The following is a 13,858-nucleotide window of genomic DNA, read 5'->3' as shown; positions in this document are numbered from 1 at the left end:
GAGATGCCCGAATGTGATCCATGAGTCGATATCGGCGTAACTTGAGAAGTTCGAGATGTACAGAATACAGGTGCGTATCTCTTACGTCCGGGTAAGCTGCATGGAAAATTACCACAACGCGCTCCTGCACTCTCCCTATCTCTGCCAAGCACACCACACAACTAGTCATATCCTGGGCCGGCTCGACCATCACTGCCTCCATCGCCAGCTCTATAACCCTAACCCAACAAAAGGGTTTTCGATCAGGACATAAAATCTAATGCGTTTGATTAATTTGGGACCTTCCAAAGGCGCGGTTGAAGGACGCAAGCAGCTGTACAGAATTTTGTTTCTCCGTTCATGCTGTGATTTATTTTCTTTCTCGTCCAGGCAACACTCTGCAGGACTTTCAAGCAGTCCAGAAGAAAGAATTGGAAGCAGTGTATACACCCTTCGTCCCTGAAGCCTTCGAGGTACTTGCTTGATCACGTAAATCAAGTTCCTGATTTCCAGCTTCTTATCTCATATAGTTACACAAACCTTACTTCAGTCGAGAAGATCGTACGTCAAACAGCTTGATTGATCCGCCTTCCATAGCAACAGCAAATACCAGGCCTTGTTGATCATACGCCATAGACGGCCTTCCCCGGACTCTAAGAAGATCCTCGCTTTCCAGCCGCAGAGGTTATCAAAGGCGCGTGCTATGGGAGAAATGCTTACAGCCACGTACGTAAATCTTGCTGGCCACAAACTTCGCGTGCTTTCCAGACATCCAGGAATCGAATGGCAATCAATCGCGAAAGCCACCAGTACCAGCGGACGCATCAGAATGTGCAAAGATTTCTTGCAGCAGTGCTTTCACTTGAAAGACCGACTGCGAGCCAAGTACAATCCCAGTCCCATGCTAGGCTGGCGAAACCTTGCGCGTTCGTGGGGTACACAAAACTGACAAGAACACAGCGATTTCGCTAAAGAAACTCTGCAAAATTGCAGAGTAAAATACATCGCTTCCAAGTGGTTCTCTCTGAAAATCTTACTCTCGCTCTCCACAACGAACTTACATCCAAGGTAGTTCCTCGCCTACTTCATGTACTTGTTCAAGAACTTGCGATGGAAATCACTCCTGATCGTATCGTTGATGAAGCGCTTCACCTACTTGGTAGCCTGGTGCTTGAACACCACATCGTCGTCCCACCTCCTCTACACGGCAGACGAGCCGCCGCCACCACCGCGGCGACGTCGGTGCCAACTTGCTCTTGCGAGCTTGAATCTTCGGCATCTGGCCCAAGATGGTTAACGTGGACAAAGTTCGCAACCAACCGCTTCTAGGAACTGTCGTGGTTTGATACCGAGCTGAAGATTGGAGAAGAGCCTCTCCAGCTTGTCAAGAGGTCCCTCAAGCAGTGCTGTGGTGTTGTGCTCGAAGATGATGGCATGTCAGGTACGATGAAAACTACGGTTGTAATGCACGCTGCAGTGACAGAATCAAGATTCAACTTCTGCAAAGCTCGAGCAATCCAAACGAGCTCGAAGGGAAGGTTGAAGGAGAAGGGGAGCACATAGCTCCACTCAAGATGACCTCTAGCAACTCCTCTAAGCTCAAGAATCCTAACTTACAACACTATGCTTTTCAATATCCATTTATCAACTGAGGGAAGTGAAAAATTTCAACAATGCAAGAACTTCCTTTGCAAGTTGTAGGTGTGAGTGAATACTGTCTAGACTAGGAGGGTTGGAATAGCTGGAAAAAAAACGGCTTTACACCTTCTTGACGCCATTTGGATGGATCTCTGCCGCGAACTGGACGCTGTCGACGATCTTCGCCCCGCGTGCGGCAGTGAGATATAATCCCATATGGTGCGCGAGATCCTGCGCATCAATTCACCAAATCAATCACGGTAGGATATTTGAGGGAATGTTTCATACTTGTGGATGCGCCACAGCGCCAATTTCCTTCGCAACTGCCAGAGGCAAATCATAGGTGGAGCATCCTTGAGCGTAGACCACGATTTCTTCCAGCGGTGGCGAGATCCCGTGGTTCCTGACCGAGGTCATCGTCGCCACGAAATCTAGCACACAAATGTCCGTGCAAACCCCCACCACCAAGATCTGGAAGAATTTTAATGCAAGCCTTTCTTCTTGGACAAAGAAAGAATTTTTCCTTACCCGTTGAATCTTGTTTGCGTTGATCCAGTCCACGACCGTGTTGGATCCATCTGGTCTCATCGCTCCCACAAATCCATTAATGCAATCCTTTCGCACGAGCACAACCTCGTCATCGTCCTCGAACCACTTAAGGTCTGATCCAAGCGAAGAATCACTAGATAGCGATCGAAATCGACGAGATTTTTCGAGGGCACCGACCTGGGACGAGTTCTTCCTCTCCAGAGCCCACAAGGCAATGCGGGGGATACGGATTCTCCGGCTTGTTTGGGTCGTGGCAATCCAGAAACGCGAGAACAGGCAAGTGCCTGGATCGAAATTCTCTGGCGATCCTCACGGTCTCGTCGACCATGCGCTCCACTTGAGCATCTGGGGCCCGAGGAGCCTGCATAGATCAATAAGAAAGTCGAGCGAGAGAGTGGATTCCTCTACTGACCAGATTTCCGTGACCAACGGTGCAGAATCCGTTGACTTCGTCGAGGACGACGAGCCCAGTTCGCTCGTCATCCCCAATTCTAATGCACAAGTGCTCCATCCGGACAGGGAGCTCCGCCTTCACCCACGAAATCAAATCCATGGTGCAGCGATGACGGTGACGAACCCTAAATATGTATACAAGCAAAGCATGAAAGTTTGACTCTTTTAACCACTATTATCTGATCTGGACCATTATCAAATGGAGGGTAGGGATTGCACAACAGCACAACATGAAATGTTGTCATTAAGCATTTGTTTTAGTTTATAACTACGTTAGAGTTTTTGTAATTTTTGCTAATGGTTAAGTACCCTGGAAAAATGTTCTTGAAAAATGAATTTTAATAATGTTATGTATACTCAATAAGTGCTATAAAAGGTTGACATGTGTTGTTTGATGACTTTTATGATTATTTAAAAACCTATCTAAATATTTGAATTTATAGCTCAATTTTGTAAAATGTGCTACTAAGATGTTGATAATGGGGATACAATTGGATAATTCTAACAATATATTATGAGTTGTTTTTGCTAGTTACTATAGTAATACCGAACCTGTAGTAATTATTAATAGAATATTAGGTTTTTAAAGCTTTCATATATTAGATGGTCATTTACTTATAATAATAATAATAATAATAATAATAAATAAGAAAATTATATATTTTTCCTAAATTGCATAATATTTGTATGATACCAGAAAATTATATTACAATTTATAAAATTAATGTGGAGGAATAATTTTAATTATAATCTTAATTAAAATATATTTAATTTAATTTCTAGTGTGAGTGCATAGAATATAAAAATGGAATACAAAAATGTGCATATCAATTAGCCCAAAAACCTTAGATTATATACATGAGCAAATAATCTAGATTGAAATCAATTCAACAACTATCAAAATCCCACTATATTAATATTAGTATATGGCATTATAATTGTATACTTGGACTTCACATCATCCCTTCCTCTCATAATGATGAAAAAAAATTAAGGTTCTCTAGTAGAAGGGTTGGAATCTAGAAGAATATTAGGAAGAGGCATCAGTGAATCTGTAAATAATGCCATTTATTCCTACTCCCTTGTATAAAGTGGTTTAAATGTTACATATTCATAATTTTTGGAGGATCAACCTATTAAATGTCATGTCAAATTTTATAAATTTGCAATCTAACTTGCTAGAGCACTTAATATTAAACAAATTACATATGATAAAATTGGGAAAATAAATTAACTCTAAATAATTTATTTTATACTTTGCAAGGGGATGATAATAGGAGTTATAATGCCATTCTTGTTCCACTTGTAGGCAGCCCAATGTCAAATTCAATTCATTTGCATTTTTATTTAAAGTAATTCTTATGTATTATAATGATTTACTTTGTGATAGCAAACATAATATATAATATTTTTTAAATGTTATTCCTAGAATCAAACATTGAACACTTAATTAGTTTTAATGGAAAAAATTATGTATAAAATTCAACTGTGTTTAAAACTTTTAATTGTACTTTATTGAATGCCAAATTAATTTCATCATTTAGATTTAAGGACATTAATACTATTTATTAGAGTGATATAATAATAATATCTTCTAATTAATATTAAACAAGTCCATCTCCATACTACTTGAGCTTTGGGCCTCAACTCGGGCGAGAAGGGTCCATCCATCTCCAGATGCATGTAGGCATTCATTCACGGCCACAACCCTCACGATGTCCCCAAATTCTATGTCCATGTATCCCTGAAGAAAATAACCAGTCAAAAGTACAAGAAGAAAAACAATAATACCTGGTATCTCTTGAGAAAAGCTTGAAGTTCTCTCATCTTTGATTTCATTCGCGCGTGTTCGTTGCTCGCTATAGCGGCACTTACTTCCAAAGGGGAGTGTCCGATCATCCTCTCAACCAGCTGCAAAATCGGAGACCGTAGTCTTGACTAAACAGAATTGAAGCTTTACCTCGTGGTTCACTAAAGCTTCTGTTAAAAGGCTCCCATCTTCGATGTATATCGCCAGCCGGTATGCATTGCGATCCTTGAAAAGGAACTCTTTCACGGCTGTAAGGAAACACTGTATCCAGAAAACGAATCGTGCTTTCTTTTTTCTTTTCTTTTGTTACCTTAACTCGGCCTGATTGAACTACACCGGACTCCATAAACCGCCTCTGTAGAACCGCCAGATACGTAAAGGGAGGGGACTCCAGGCTGTCTGCGGCTGAAAAATGGACGGGCATATGTCACGAAAATCTGAAGATCATAAAACTTACTGCGCAGTTGTCTTCTACTCCTGGTTTCATTGGATTGGAGGGAAAGCATACGAATACGCGAAGTTCCCAGGCCGATAGAAGTCTCGGAAGGTGTGCCAGACAAGGTCCGATGCGTAGTTTCGTCCTGTCCTGGAGGTGAACATCAAAAGCATTAGGCAGGGAGAGAAAACCTGAAAGGCCTTCTTTGTGTTTACTTGGTGTTTGTTCACTGTAGGAATATGAACCGCGAGAAAAATCTTCTATAGAAACAGGTGCTTGCCTTCCTGAAGACAAAAAAGTAGAGACAGAAAATCAAAATACAAGGATAGAAGAACGAAAGAAAGAAGGCAAACACAGTCACTGTGCAAAAGTTAGACCTGTATATGGATGATCACGAACAGTCGAAGAAGGTTGCTGCTCACTTCCAGGATTGGCTGCAGCACCATTGTTTTCTTGGACGTCAGGAGTTCGGGGCCAGGCAGCTTGTGTAAGTTGCTCTTCCAACGATGGTGGAGTAGTACCACGCGGGTGCCTGCAAATATCCTTAACTAGTACACGAAGAAGAAAACTTTACCTGTTTCCCCGAGGAGGTTTGTTTACTTGATGTACCACTCTCTGTCGAGCCTCTTCAAGCTCTTGGACAACACCTCCTAGAACAGTAACAATTTCCGGGACAAGAAGAAACATCCCTCTCCGGATGCAGACATTCCTTACGCAAATCTGCGGTTGGGAGAAAGAAAAATCATGGAAAAGACTTTAAAGGATTTCTTGAACGTGTACCTTCAAACCAGCTGGTTGTAAGACTTTGAGCTGTGGGATAGGACGATACTCAATGCCAAAAACTCGTTGAGCACCGTCGGTCATGGATAGCTTCAAGCATCGACTTCCAATTCCAGCATTTCTTTCCTGGTAGCGATCCTTGAGGCCGCAGCAAATGTCCACCGTTTCATCTACCTGTGTGCCATGCTCCCGTCGATAAAAAAAAATATAGAAAAACTTTCACTTACTTGTAGAACGAAAGGGCCCGCTAGCTCCACTTTGTGCATCGCCTGGACCCCTGGAGGAAGCACAGCATCGGTGACGAGATTGAAATCGGCAGCGAGGAGCTGCGCAAAGCATTTCTCGGCGCACAAGTCTACCGGCAACTGTGACGCTCCGATCTGCTCGCGCAGGCAAGAAGAAAGCCACTGCGCCTTAGGCCGCATTCCGCGAGAAGCCATAATCTCCACAACCCGCTCCTCCATCGAAATCCCAAAACCCTACTAGGGTTCTAAGCATCCCGCCATTTTGCTAGCTTGAAAGGTTCCAGGAATATGCTTGCCAAGCAAGGGCTTTATGGTGTTTTGCCGCGCGCACTCTCTTCTCTTCCAGATCGCGCATTGCGGCAATTCGATCCTGCCGTGCCGAGGATATCGTTCCCCAAGACGCGCCACGGCGTGACATGGGACGATCCCTGCCACTGGCTGCGAAATTCGGACGAATCAGCACGCGCAATCGACCATGGCTGGGACAAGGGAGCTGCAGCGCCAGATCCGCCAGGAAATGGCGAGTAGGATGGAGAAGGAGCTCGCGTCGCTGCCAGAGCGCTGGGGGCATTGGTGAGTTCTTCCCGTTTGAACTTTTTAGTTTTTGGCTTAGACGAAAAGCTTAATGACAATGTAGGAACTATTTCGTGCAGATCCCACAAGGGAAAGAGTTTCCCATCTACTCGAGACGAAGAGCCCGCAAAGGTGGAAGGCTGAAGGCTTTCTTGACAAAATTTTCTCGACAAGAAGCAGAGTGAAGTGATGATCGACATCAATGCGCTTGCTGCGAAGCACGATAAAGTTTTGAGGATCTATCCTTCGTTCTCTCGTCGTAGCTATCATGAGGATGATCGATCGAAAGGACCTGCATTGCGATGAATGAGATTCACAAAATTCGGCACTCTGAGACCAGGAAAGGAAACAAAGCGACTAGAACAAAAATCAGGGAAGAGCTCACCACAGGCCACCGCCAACGGCCTGTGGCAACAAGTTTAATAATCCAACACATGATTCAACACAGCAATCCAGGAACATATAACTCGTCTTTGAAAGCATCGAGCTCATAAGACCAAACGTTTTGTGACGACTTAGTTTATAGCAGAACTTAGAGAAATTTTTGTCACTGCCTCGTATAACTCAGGTTTTTCCATGGTGAAGCGCAGCTGGTGTAGTGGTAGTATCCTCCCACCTCATCCGGATGGCTTATCTCCAAACAGATAGAGTCCAATGTTTTGGGCGAGAAGACACTAGCGTCACTACTTGGCCTTGTCCCATGAAATCGCCACCGTCCATCAAACATCATCCCAGCCGTCGATATAAACCCGTTTTGAAGAAGCTAGGTCTTCCATTCAGCAAGAAGGTCTGGGAGCGATGGCGCGTGACACCGGTGAGTTGAGCGAGGATGACTGTAGTGAGCTTCTCAAGTTTTACATGAGGGGCAAGCGGCTGGGATGTGGAGGGCAAGGGCAGGTTTTCATGATCCATAATGGCCGCAACACATATGCTGGAAAGTTGTTTCGATCGGGGAGTGATGCCGAGAGAGAAGCTCGGCTCATGTCCAAGCTTCATGCCTGCCCTGGGGTCGTCTCCTTCAAGGGCTTTGTCCGGGAGAGAGATGGTGCCAAGTGCTATGGCACCATCGTCATGGAGCTGTGCGGCCCAAACCTATGCGAGGGATTGATCAACTGTGGGCCGATGAGGGAGGAGGATGCAGCGAAGACCATCAAGAAGTTGGCTGAAACGCTCAAGGAGATCCACTCCAGGGGAATTATCCACCGGGATCTCAAGCCGGAGAACATTCTTGTCAAGCTCAATGCCACTGGTGTGCACGATGTTCTGATTGGAGACTTCGGGATAGCCACAGACCTGCACAGGGAGATGTCAAAGTACTGTGGCACGGAAAAGTATATGGCACCAGAGGTGATGGCGAGGAAGGGCCGCAAGGGAGAATCACAGAACTTCTACACGGCAGCCATTGATGTGTGGGGTTTGGGAGTCATTGCGTACGAGCTGTTGAAAGGTCACAAATCGAGAATGGAAATCGATTTCTTGAGAGCGGGAGCATTTCCAACTGGTTTTGGCTCGGACCAGGCGGAGGATCTTCTCCAGGGGATGTTAGCTGTCGAACCGAGCAAGAGGTAACGCTGGACCGTGTGCTTGCACATCCCTGGATCGTGAAGCATTGCAGCAGCAGTAGCAAGATCGAGACGACGACACGCAGCAGGCGCTGTGGAATGAAGAGGAGTCTTCCCAGCGGCAGCGACTTGATCGTGAAAAAAGCTCGTGCAGCTTAAGAACAAAAGCCAGCACCAGTTCGGTAAGCATCGTTTTTGATTGAAGAGTACAGGTACTAACTTTGCTTGCTTGGTCACCGGGTGGAATTTTTTTTGTGAGACAATGATCTTCTTGTCGAGAAAGATTTTCTATAGCAATGCAAGTACTGTCTTTGCAAGTTATGAAGTTTCTTTTCTATTCTCTTGATGGGAACAGTCAAATTCAATATAGTGGAAGGGATCGCTGATGATCCTGGCGGCAAATTGGAAGAGCTTCAACTCGCGCAAGAAGCCTCCATCCATTTCCGGATAGTCGTTCACGGCCACAACCCTATGCTGGAGAACATAAAAGATCACCACACGCTTAAGAAGAGAATATCTCATGTGTGCCTTTGTAGAAAACACCTGGTATCTCTTGAGAAAAGCTTGACGTTCTATAGCAGCACTTACATCCAACGGGGAGTGTCCGATCATCCTCTCAACCAGCTGCATAATCGGCGACCATTCTTGATTAAACAGAATTGCTCGTGGTTCACTAGAGCTTCCATTAAAAGGCTTTCATCTTCGAGCTGGTATGCATCCTTGCTCAGAAAACAATTTCTTTTCTTTTCTTTTATTACCTTAACTCGGCCTGATTGAACTACACCGGACTCCAAAAACCGCCTCTGTAGAACTGCCAGACGTAAAGGGAGGGGACTCCAGGCTGTCTGCGGCTGAAAAATGGACGTGAAGATCATAAAACTTACTGCGAAGTTTTCTTCTACTCCTGGTTTCCTGATTGGATTGGAGGAAAAGCATACGAATACGCGAAGTTCCCAGGCCGACAGGTCCGATGCTGTTCTGAAGTGAAGATAACAAGAACTACGCATGGAGAGAAAACTTGAAAGGCCTTCTTTGTGTTTACTTGGTGTTTGTTCACTGTAGGAATCCGAACCGCGAGAAAAATCTTCTATAGAAACAGGTGCTTGCCTAGAGCCAGAAAATCAAAATAAGCAAACGCAGTCACTGCGCAAAGTTAGACCTGTATATGGATGATCACGAACAGTCGAAGAAGGTTGCTGCTCATTCCAGGATTGGCTGCAGCGCCATTGTTTTCTTGGAGTTCGGGGCCAGGCAGCTTGTGTAAGCTGCTCTTCCAAGTAGTACCACGCGGGTGCCTGCAAATATCCTTAACTAGTACTTGAAGAAGAAAACTTTACCTGTTTCCCCGAGGAGGTTTGTGTACTTTATGTACCACGCTCTGTCGAGCCTCTTCAAGGTCCTCCAAGAACAGTAACAATTTCCGGGACGAGAAGAAACATCCCCCGACATTCCTTTCGCATTGGAAGAAAAGAAAATTCAAGGCAAAGACTTGTAATACTTTGAGCTGTGGGGTAGGACGATACTCAATGCCAAAAACTCGTTGAGCATCATCGGTCATGGATAGCTTCAAGCTTCGACTTCCAATTCCTTCCTGGTAGTGATCCTTGAAAATGTCCACCGCTTCATCTACCTGTGTGCTATGCTTCCATCGATGAAAAGCTATAGAAACCTTCCACTTACTTGTAGAACATAAGTGCATCGCCTGGACCTCTGGAGCGTCGGAGGAGCTGCGCGAAGCATTTCTCGGCGCGAGAGTCTACCGGTAACTGAGACGCTCCGATCTGCTCGCACAGGCAAGAAGAGAGCCACTGCGCCTTAGGCGAGAACCGTGGAGAAATTCCAAAACCCTACTATGGTTCTAAACATCCCGCCATTTTGCGAGCTTGAAAGGTTCCAGGAATATGCTTGCCAAGCAGGGTCTAGGGTTTTATGGCGCTTTGCCGCTTCTCTCGCGCACTCTCTTCTCTTCCAGATCGCGCATTGCGGCAATTCGCTCCTGCGGCGCTGAGGAGATCGTTCCCCAAGACGCGCCACGGCGTGACATGGGACGATCCCTACCACTGGCACGCGCAGTCGACCATGGCTGGGACAAGGGAGCTCCAGTGCCAGATCCGCCAGGAAATGGCGAGCAGGATGGAGAAGGAGCTCGCATCGCCTCCAGAGCGCTGGGGGGATTGGTGAGTTCTTCCTTGCTCGTTTTGATTTTTTTTTGCCTAGCTGAGGAACTTAGAAACAATGTAGGTACTATTTTGTGCATATCCCGCAAGGGAAACAGTTTCCCATCTACTCGAGACGAAGAGCCCGCCAAGGTGGAAGGCTGAAGGCTTTCTTTACAAGTTTTTTTGACAAGAACAGTGAAGTTATGATCGACATCAATGAGCTTGCTGCCGAGCACGGTAAAGTTTTGAGGATCTTTCCTTGTTTCTCTCTTCTTCCTAATTACACAAGTGTAGGCCATGCGCAGCTTGGAGTTTTTAAACTATCCAGAGACCACAAACTGTTAGCATACACGATCGACTTGGGTGGCAACGAGATGTTCACATTGTTTATCAAAGACTTGGAAACTGATAGCCTCCTCCTGGAGCACAAAACCGATGGTGTAGTAAGCGTGGAGTGGTCTGATACTGGAGAATATCTTTACTACACTTGTAGTGATGTGGCACATCGACCTCACAGGTTTCTAGTTGAAGTTTCTTCTAGAATCATTTTTTCTCGATCTCGACAGGGTTTTGTTGTGGAACTTGCGATCTAAAGATGATGACATTGCAATTTATCACGACGACAATCCAAAGAACTTTGTTGATGTTACAAGAACCAAAAACTGGCAGTACGTTTTGATTAATGTCAACTCGAAGACGTCCTCTGAGGTAATTGGGTTTCACAAATGTGTTGCTCGAGCCTCTACAGGACAGGTTTTTCTGGTAGATCCGAAAACTTCAGCCACAACATTGCGGAAAGTTGCAGATAGAGTTGATGGCATCCAGTATTTCGTGGAACACCATGAAGAGCACCTGTATATTCTTACCAATTTTTTGGGCGACAAGAAGCTAGCGTCGCTAGGAAACAACTATCGGCTTGTCCGCTGCAAGACAGATAGCTTGACCTCGAAGGCGTGGGAGGTAAGTCAATTCTCGTTTTTTTCACAGCAAATACTGAAACACTTTAAGAGGTTGTCCCAGTCGAGAGCGAAAATTGGATAGAGGATATGGATATTTTTGCGAAGCATTTGATCTTATACAGACGACAAAATGGTCTTCCCATTGTGCATGTTTTCAACCTGGATGTAAGCATATGGTAAAAGTTTTGGTCTCACTAATCTCTTTCCTTTCAGAGCCTGAAAACTCCTCCTTGGACTGTAAACCTTCCCTCTGGGATAACAGTTCTTACTCCTGGAGCAAACTGTGACTTCAATTCGTCTACTCTACGGTGTCGATATCTTCACTGGTGGTAAGCTCTCTTTCTTTCTTGCATTAGATGTTCGGCAATATAAAGATTGGGCATGTAACGAAATCTGGAGAAATAGCGGGGCCACGTACATTGGAGCACATGGTTGATGTTTATCTTCACTTGGAGGTAAGAGGTTTCTATCTTTGTTCGTTTATATTTCTTGTCTCTAGGGAGACCGTCTTTTGTCTCAACGGCTTCTAAGATCACTAAAAAATCGCTTCGCTTCTACGAAAGAGGTGACTGTCTTTCAGCATTTGCTTTTAAATTGAATCTCGCTGTTTTATCTTTATTACAGGTCGGCGTGTTTGAGATGGTCGACAACGGTTTACGAGCGGTAGAAAATCCCAGTTTGATGTTTCTTTCTGATAGAACTGGGGAGGACACTAATGCATCAGCCACCGTTGGGGTGGCTTTGGAAGGATCTCGGCCGCTGCTGGTTGAAATCCAGGTAAGCGACTTCTAGGATTTACGCTGGATGATGATACTTTTAGCCAAATCTGAGCGTTGTCTGGCTGCTCTAGCTTTCCAGGTTCAACGAGAGACCGGTGGTAGATTCTTTGGAATTTCCCGAGTTTCGAGTGAGCTGGACTGCCAACAACAGTTTCTCTGACTTGCCATGATCTGACTTTAAAACCGAGACGCGTATCTGACAACGATCAAAAGCTAAAGTTTTCTCCGGCATGAACGCGCGTTTTGCAGGTCTTATGCTCTCCTGCCACTTCACTGCCAAGTAAAAGAACGTTCACTGGAGTGGATCCATCTCGATTCAATCTGATTGTTGCCATAAGTCACTCCATAAATATTCTCCACTTTTGTGAGGCTTGACGCTGTGATGCCAGGTCTTACTCAAACAAGCGCGCTTGAGACTTGCAAGACAGGTGCGTTCTATACTTTGTGATAGCAAAAGTTCTTATGCTGAAATATTGCTCTAGGATATTTTTGTTAATGTCGTTGGAGGCTTTCGTTTGGAAGAGCCCGCCACAGATATTGCTGTTGCCGTCGCTATTGCCAGCAGGTACTTTCTCTCGGCTAGCTGGGCATACCAACTCACGAGCTTCGTCTTGCTTGCAGCTATATAGAAAGGCCGGTTCCTCGGGACACAGTCTTCATTGGTGAGCTAGGACTCGGGGGAGAGCTGCGCTTTGTAAGTTCTTACGTGGTTTCTCACTTTTCAATGCTGGAAATTCCGTCCATGCAGGTAGCTCAACTCGAAAGGCGACTGTTTGAGGCATCCAAGCTGGGTTTCAAGAAATGCATCGTCCCACAGGGTGCTAAAGGAGTCGAGGTGGACGGAATGGAGCTTATTCTTTGCTCGAGCCTCAAGGACTTTCTAGAGAAAGTCGTCAACTACATGCCCCAGCAGCGAAAGAGTGGAGCCACGGTTCATTTGGATGCGTTTCCGGAAGAAGACGGGGTGTGTGGTGAGGTCCAGGATGCTCTTGACGATGATCTTGCTAATGGGTAATAAGCTTTTGCATCGTAAAATTTTAATCTCACAGGTGTACATATAATCTAGCAGCTTATACGAATTTTAAATAACCATATCGTTCCAAGGCTATAGATCTAGCAATACGATTGGCGGTCTTGATTGTTCTCTTAGCCTCAACAGGCATCACCCAGAAAAGGGGCTGTGATTGTCTCCTACCTTGGACAGTGCTTGGAGCAATCGCGCGTGTGATCCCCTTCCTCGTCGTGCAGTGGCTGCTTGGAACCAGTGGCACGTAGAGGATTGAGCCACAAGAAGAAGAGTGAATCTTTCCGAGATGACCTCTAAAGCAATAAAATGCTTGTTATTAATAATGTAAAACGAATTAACCTAGAAATTAATGAAAACATGATTTAATTAAGATTATTATTCCTCCAGATTATCTTCTTAAAAACTTTTTCATAAAATGTTACTATTAATTGTCCAGTATCTTCTATTTTTAAAATTGCAAATACTATGCAGTTTGAGCAAAATATATTATTTTTCCATATAATGTTATTGTTATTATCTATTATAAGTAAATGACCATCTAGTTGAAGATGAAGATAACAAAATATATTTGATCTTTCTGATATTGTAGACCATATACTTTTGATTTTTTCAATATCATCAATAACAAAATTACAATTTTCTAATTTAGCTCGAAATTTATTATTAGAAGAAATTAAACTATTACTATTTATTATAAATGTGCCATAAAAATTTAGAGGACTGTTAAGTAGTTGTGTTCAATATGGCCAACATTGTAAAAAAAAACATCAAATCTACTATATAAAATATTAAGAGATAGATTAGGATAACCTATATCAGAATATGGCTCATGAGGATCTCTCACAGAATTTATTCCAAGTGCAATAAAATCAATAGAAAATTATCTATATACGGTTTCAATCATTCCTA

The 13,858-nt window shown here is 44.3% G+C and overlaps 5 protein-coding genes and 1 long non-coding RNA gene across 7 annotated transcripts; 4 read left to right on the top strand and 2 right to left on the bottom strand.

Moving 5' to 3' along the window:
* The first annotated feature begins 295 nt into the window (after window positions 1-295).
* On the top strand, window positions 296-605 carry LOC112348658. Its single transcript, XR_002993127.1, has 3 exons — window positions 296-315; window positions 370-452; window positions 510-605. It is a non-coding gene; the product is annotated as an uncharacterized LOC112348658 (long non-coding RNA).
* Window positions 606-1,590: 985 nt separating this feature from the next.
* LOC9649186 (nicotinamidase 1) lies at window positions 1,591-2,760 on the bottom strand. The gene is made up of 5 exons (XM_002976529.2): window positions 2,579-2,760; window positions 2,344-2,527; window positions 2,146-2,279; window positions 1,906-2,088; window positions 1,591-1,848 (listed from the first exon to the last, which is right to left on the bottom strand). The coding sequence occupies exons 1-5, from the start codon at window positions 2,717-2,719 to the stop codon at window positions 1,738-1,740; spliced, it is 753 nt and encodes a 250-aa protein (XP_002976575.2). The 5' UTR covers window positions 2,720-2,760; the 3' UTR covers window positions 1,591-1,737.
* A 1,438-nt stretch (window positions 2,761-4,198) lies between these two features.
* On the bottom strand, window positions 4,199-6,123 carry LOC9649558 (recQ-mediated genome instability protein 1). Of its 2 annotated transcripts, XM_024681404.1 has the most exons (11): window positions 6,005-6,093; window positions 5,873-5,922; window positions 5,646-5,819; window positions 5,440-5,585; window positions 5,243-5,397; window positions 5,081-5,149; window positions 4,887-5,015; window positions 4,740-4,834; window positions 4,580-4,690; window positions 4,411-4,530; window positions 4,199-4,363 (listed from the first exon to the last, which is right to left on the bottom strand). In XM_024681404.1, the coding sequence occupies exons 2-11, from the start codon at window positions 5,909-5,911 to the stop codon at window positions 4,214-4,216; spliced, it is 1,188 nt and encodes a 395-aa protein (XP_024537172.1). In that variant the 5' UTR covers window positions 5,912-5,922; window positions 6,005-6,093; the 3' UTR covers window positions 4,199-4,213. The 2 variants fall into 2 exon arrangements, with proteins under 2 accessions (XP_024537172.1, XP_024537171.1); XM_024681403.1 differs by having other exon boundaries at window positions 5,873-6,123.
* A 1,138-nt stretch (window positions 6,124-7,261) lies between these two features.
* Window positions 7,262-8,032, top strand: LOC9649185 (calcium-dependent protein kinase 23). The gene has a single exon (XM_024681463.1). It carries the CDS (start codon window positions 7,262-7,264, stop codon window positions 8,030-8,032), a length of 771 nt encoding a protein of 256 aa, XP_024537231.1.
* A 1,909-nt stretch (window positions 8,033-9,941) lies between these two features.
* LOC112348678 (protease 2-like) lies at window positions 9,942-11,138 on the top strand. Its single transcript, XM_024681666.1, has 5 exons — window positions 9,942-10,202; window positions 10,267-10,421; window positions 10,479-10,701; window positions 10,751-10,892; window positions 10,951-11,138. Exons 1-5 carry the CDS (start codon window positions 9,955-9,957, stop codon window positions 11,074-11,076), a joined length of 894 nt encoding a protein of 297 aa, XP_024537434.1. The 5' UTR covers window positions 9,942-9,954; the 3' UTR covers window positions 11,077-11,138.
* Window positions 11,139-11,413: 275 nt separating this feature from the next.
* LOC9649184 (DNA repair protein RadA) lies at window positions 11,414-13,014 on the top strand. Its single transcript, XM_024681667.1, has 9 exons — window positions 11,414-11,472; window positions 11,543-11,598; window positions 11,643-11,708; window positions 11,768-11,920; window positions 12,172-12,255; window positions 12,312-12,350; window positions 12,405-12,487; window positions 12,544-12,616; window positions 12,671-13,014. The coding sequence occupies exons 2-9, from the start codon at window positions 11,572-11,574 to the stop codon at window positions 12,935-12,937; spliced, it is 792 nt and encodes a 263-aa protein (XP_024537435.1). The 5' UTR covers window positions 11,414-11,472; window positions 11,543-11,571; the 3' UTR covers window positions 12,938-13,014.
* Window positions 13,015-13,858: the final 844 nt, after the last annotated feature.

This window comes from Selaginella moellendorffii, unplaced genomic scaffold, assembly GCF_000143415.4.
Source record: "Selaginella moellendorffii unplaced genomic scaffold, v1.0 SELMOscaffold_31, whole genome shotgun sequence".
Taxonomy (NCBI): Eukaryota; Viridiplantae; Streptophyta; class Lycopodiopsida; order Selaginellales; family Selaginellaceae; genus Selaginella; species Selaginella moellendorffii.
The sequence above is the reverse complement of the archived record's forward strand: the minus strand, read 5'-3'. Positions and strand labels throughout refer to the sequence as shown.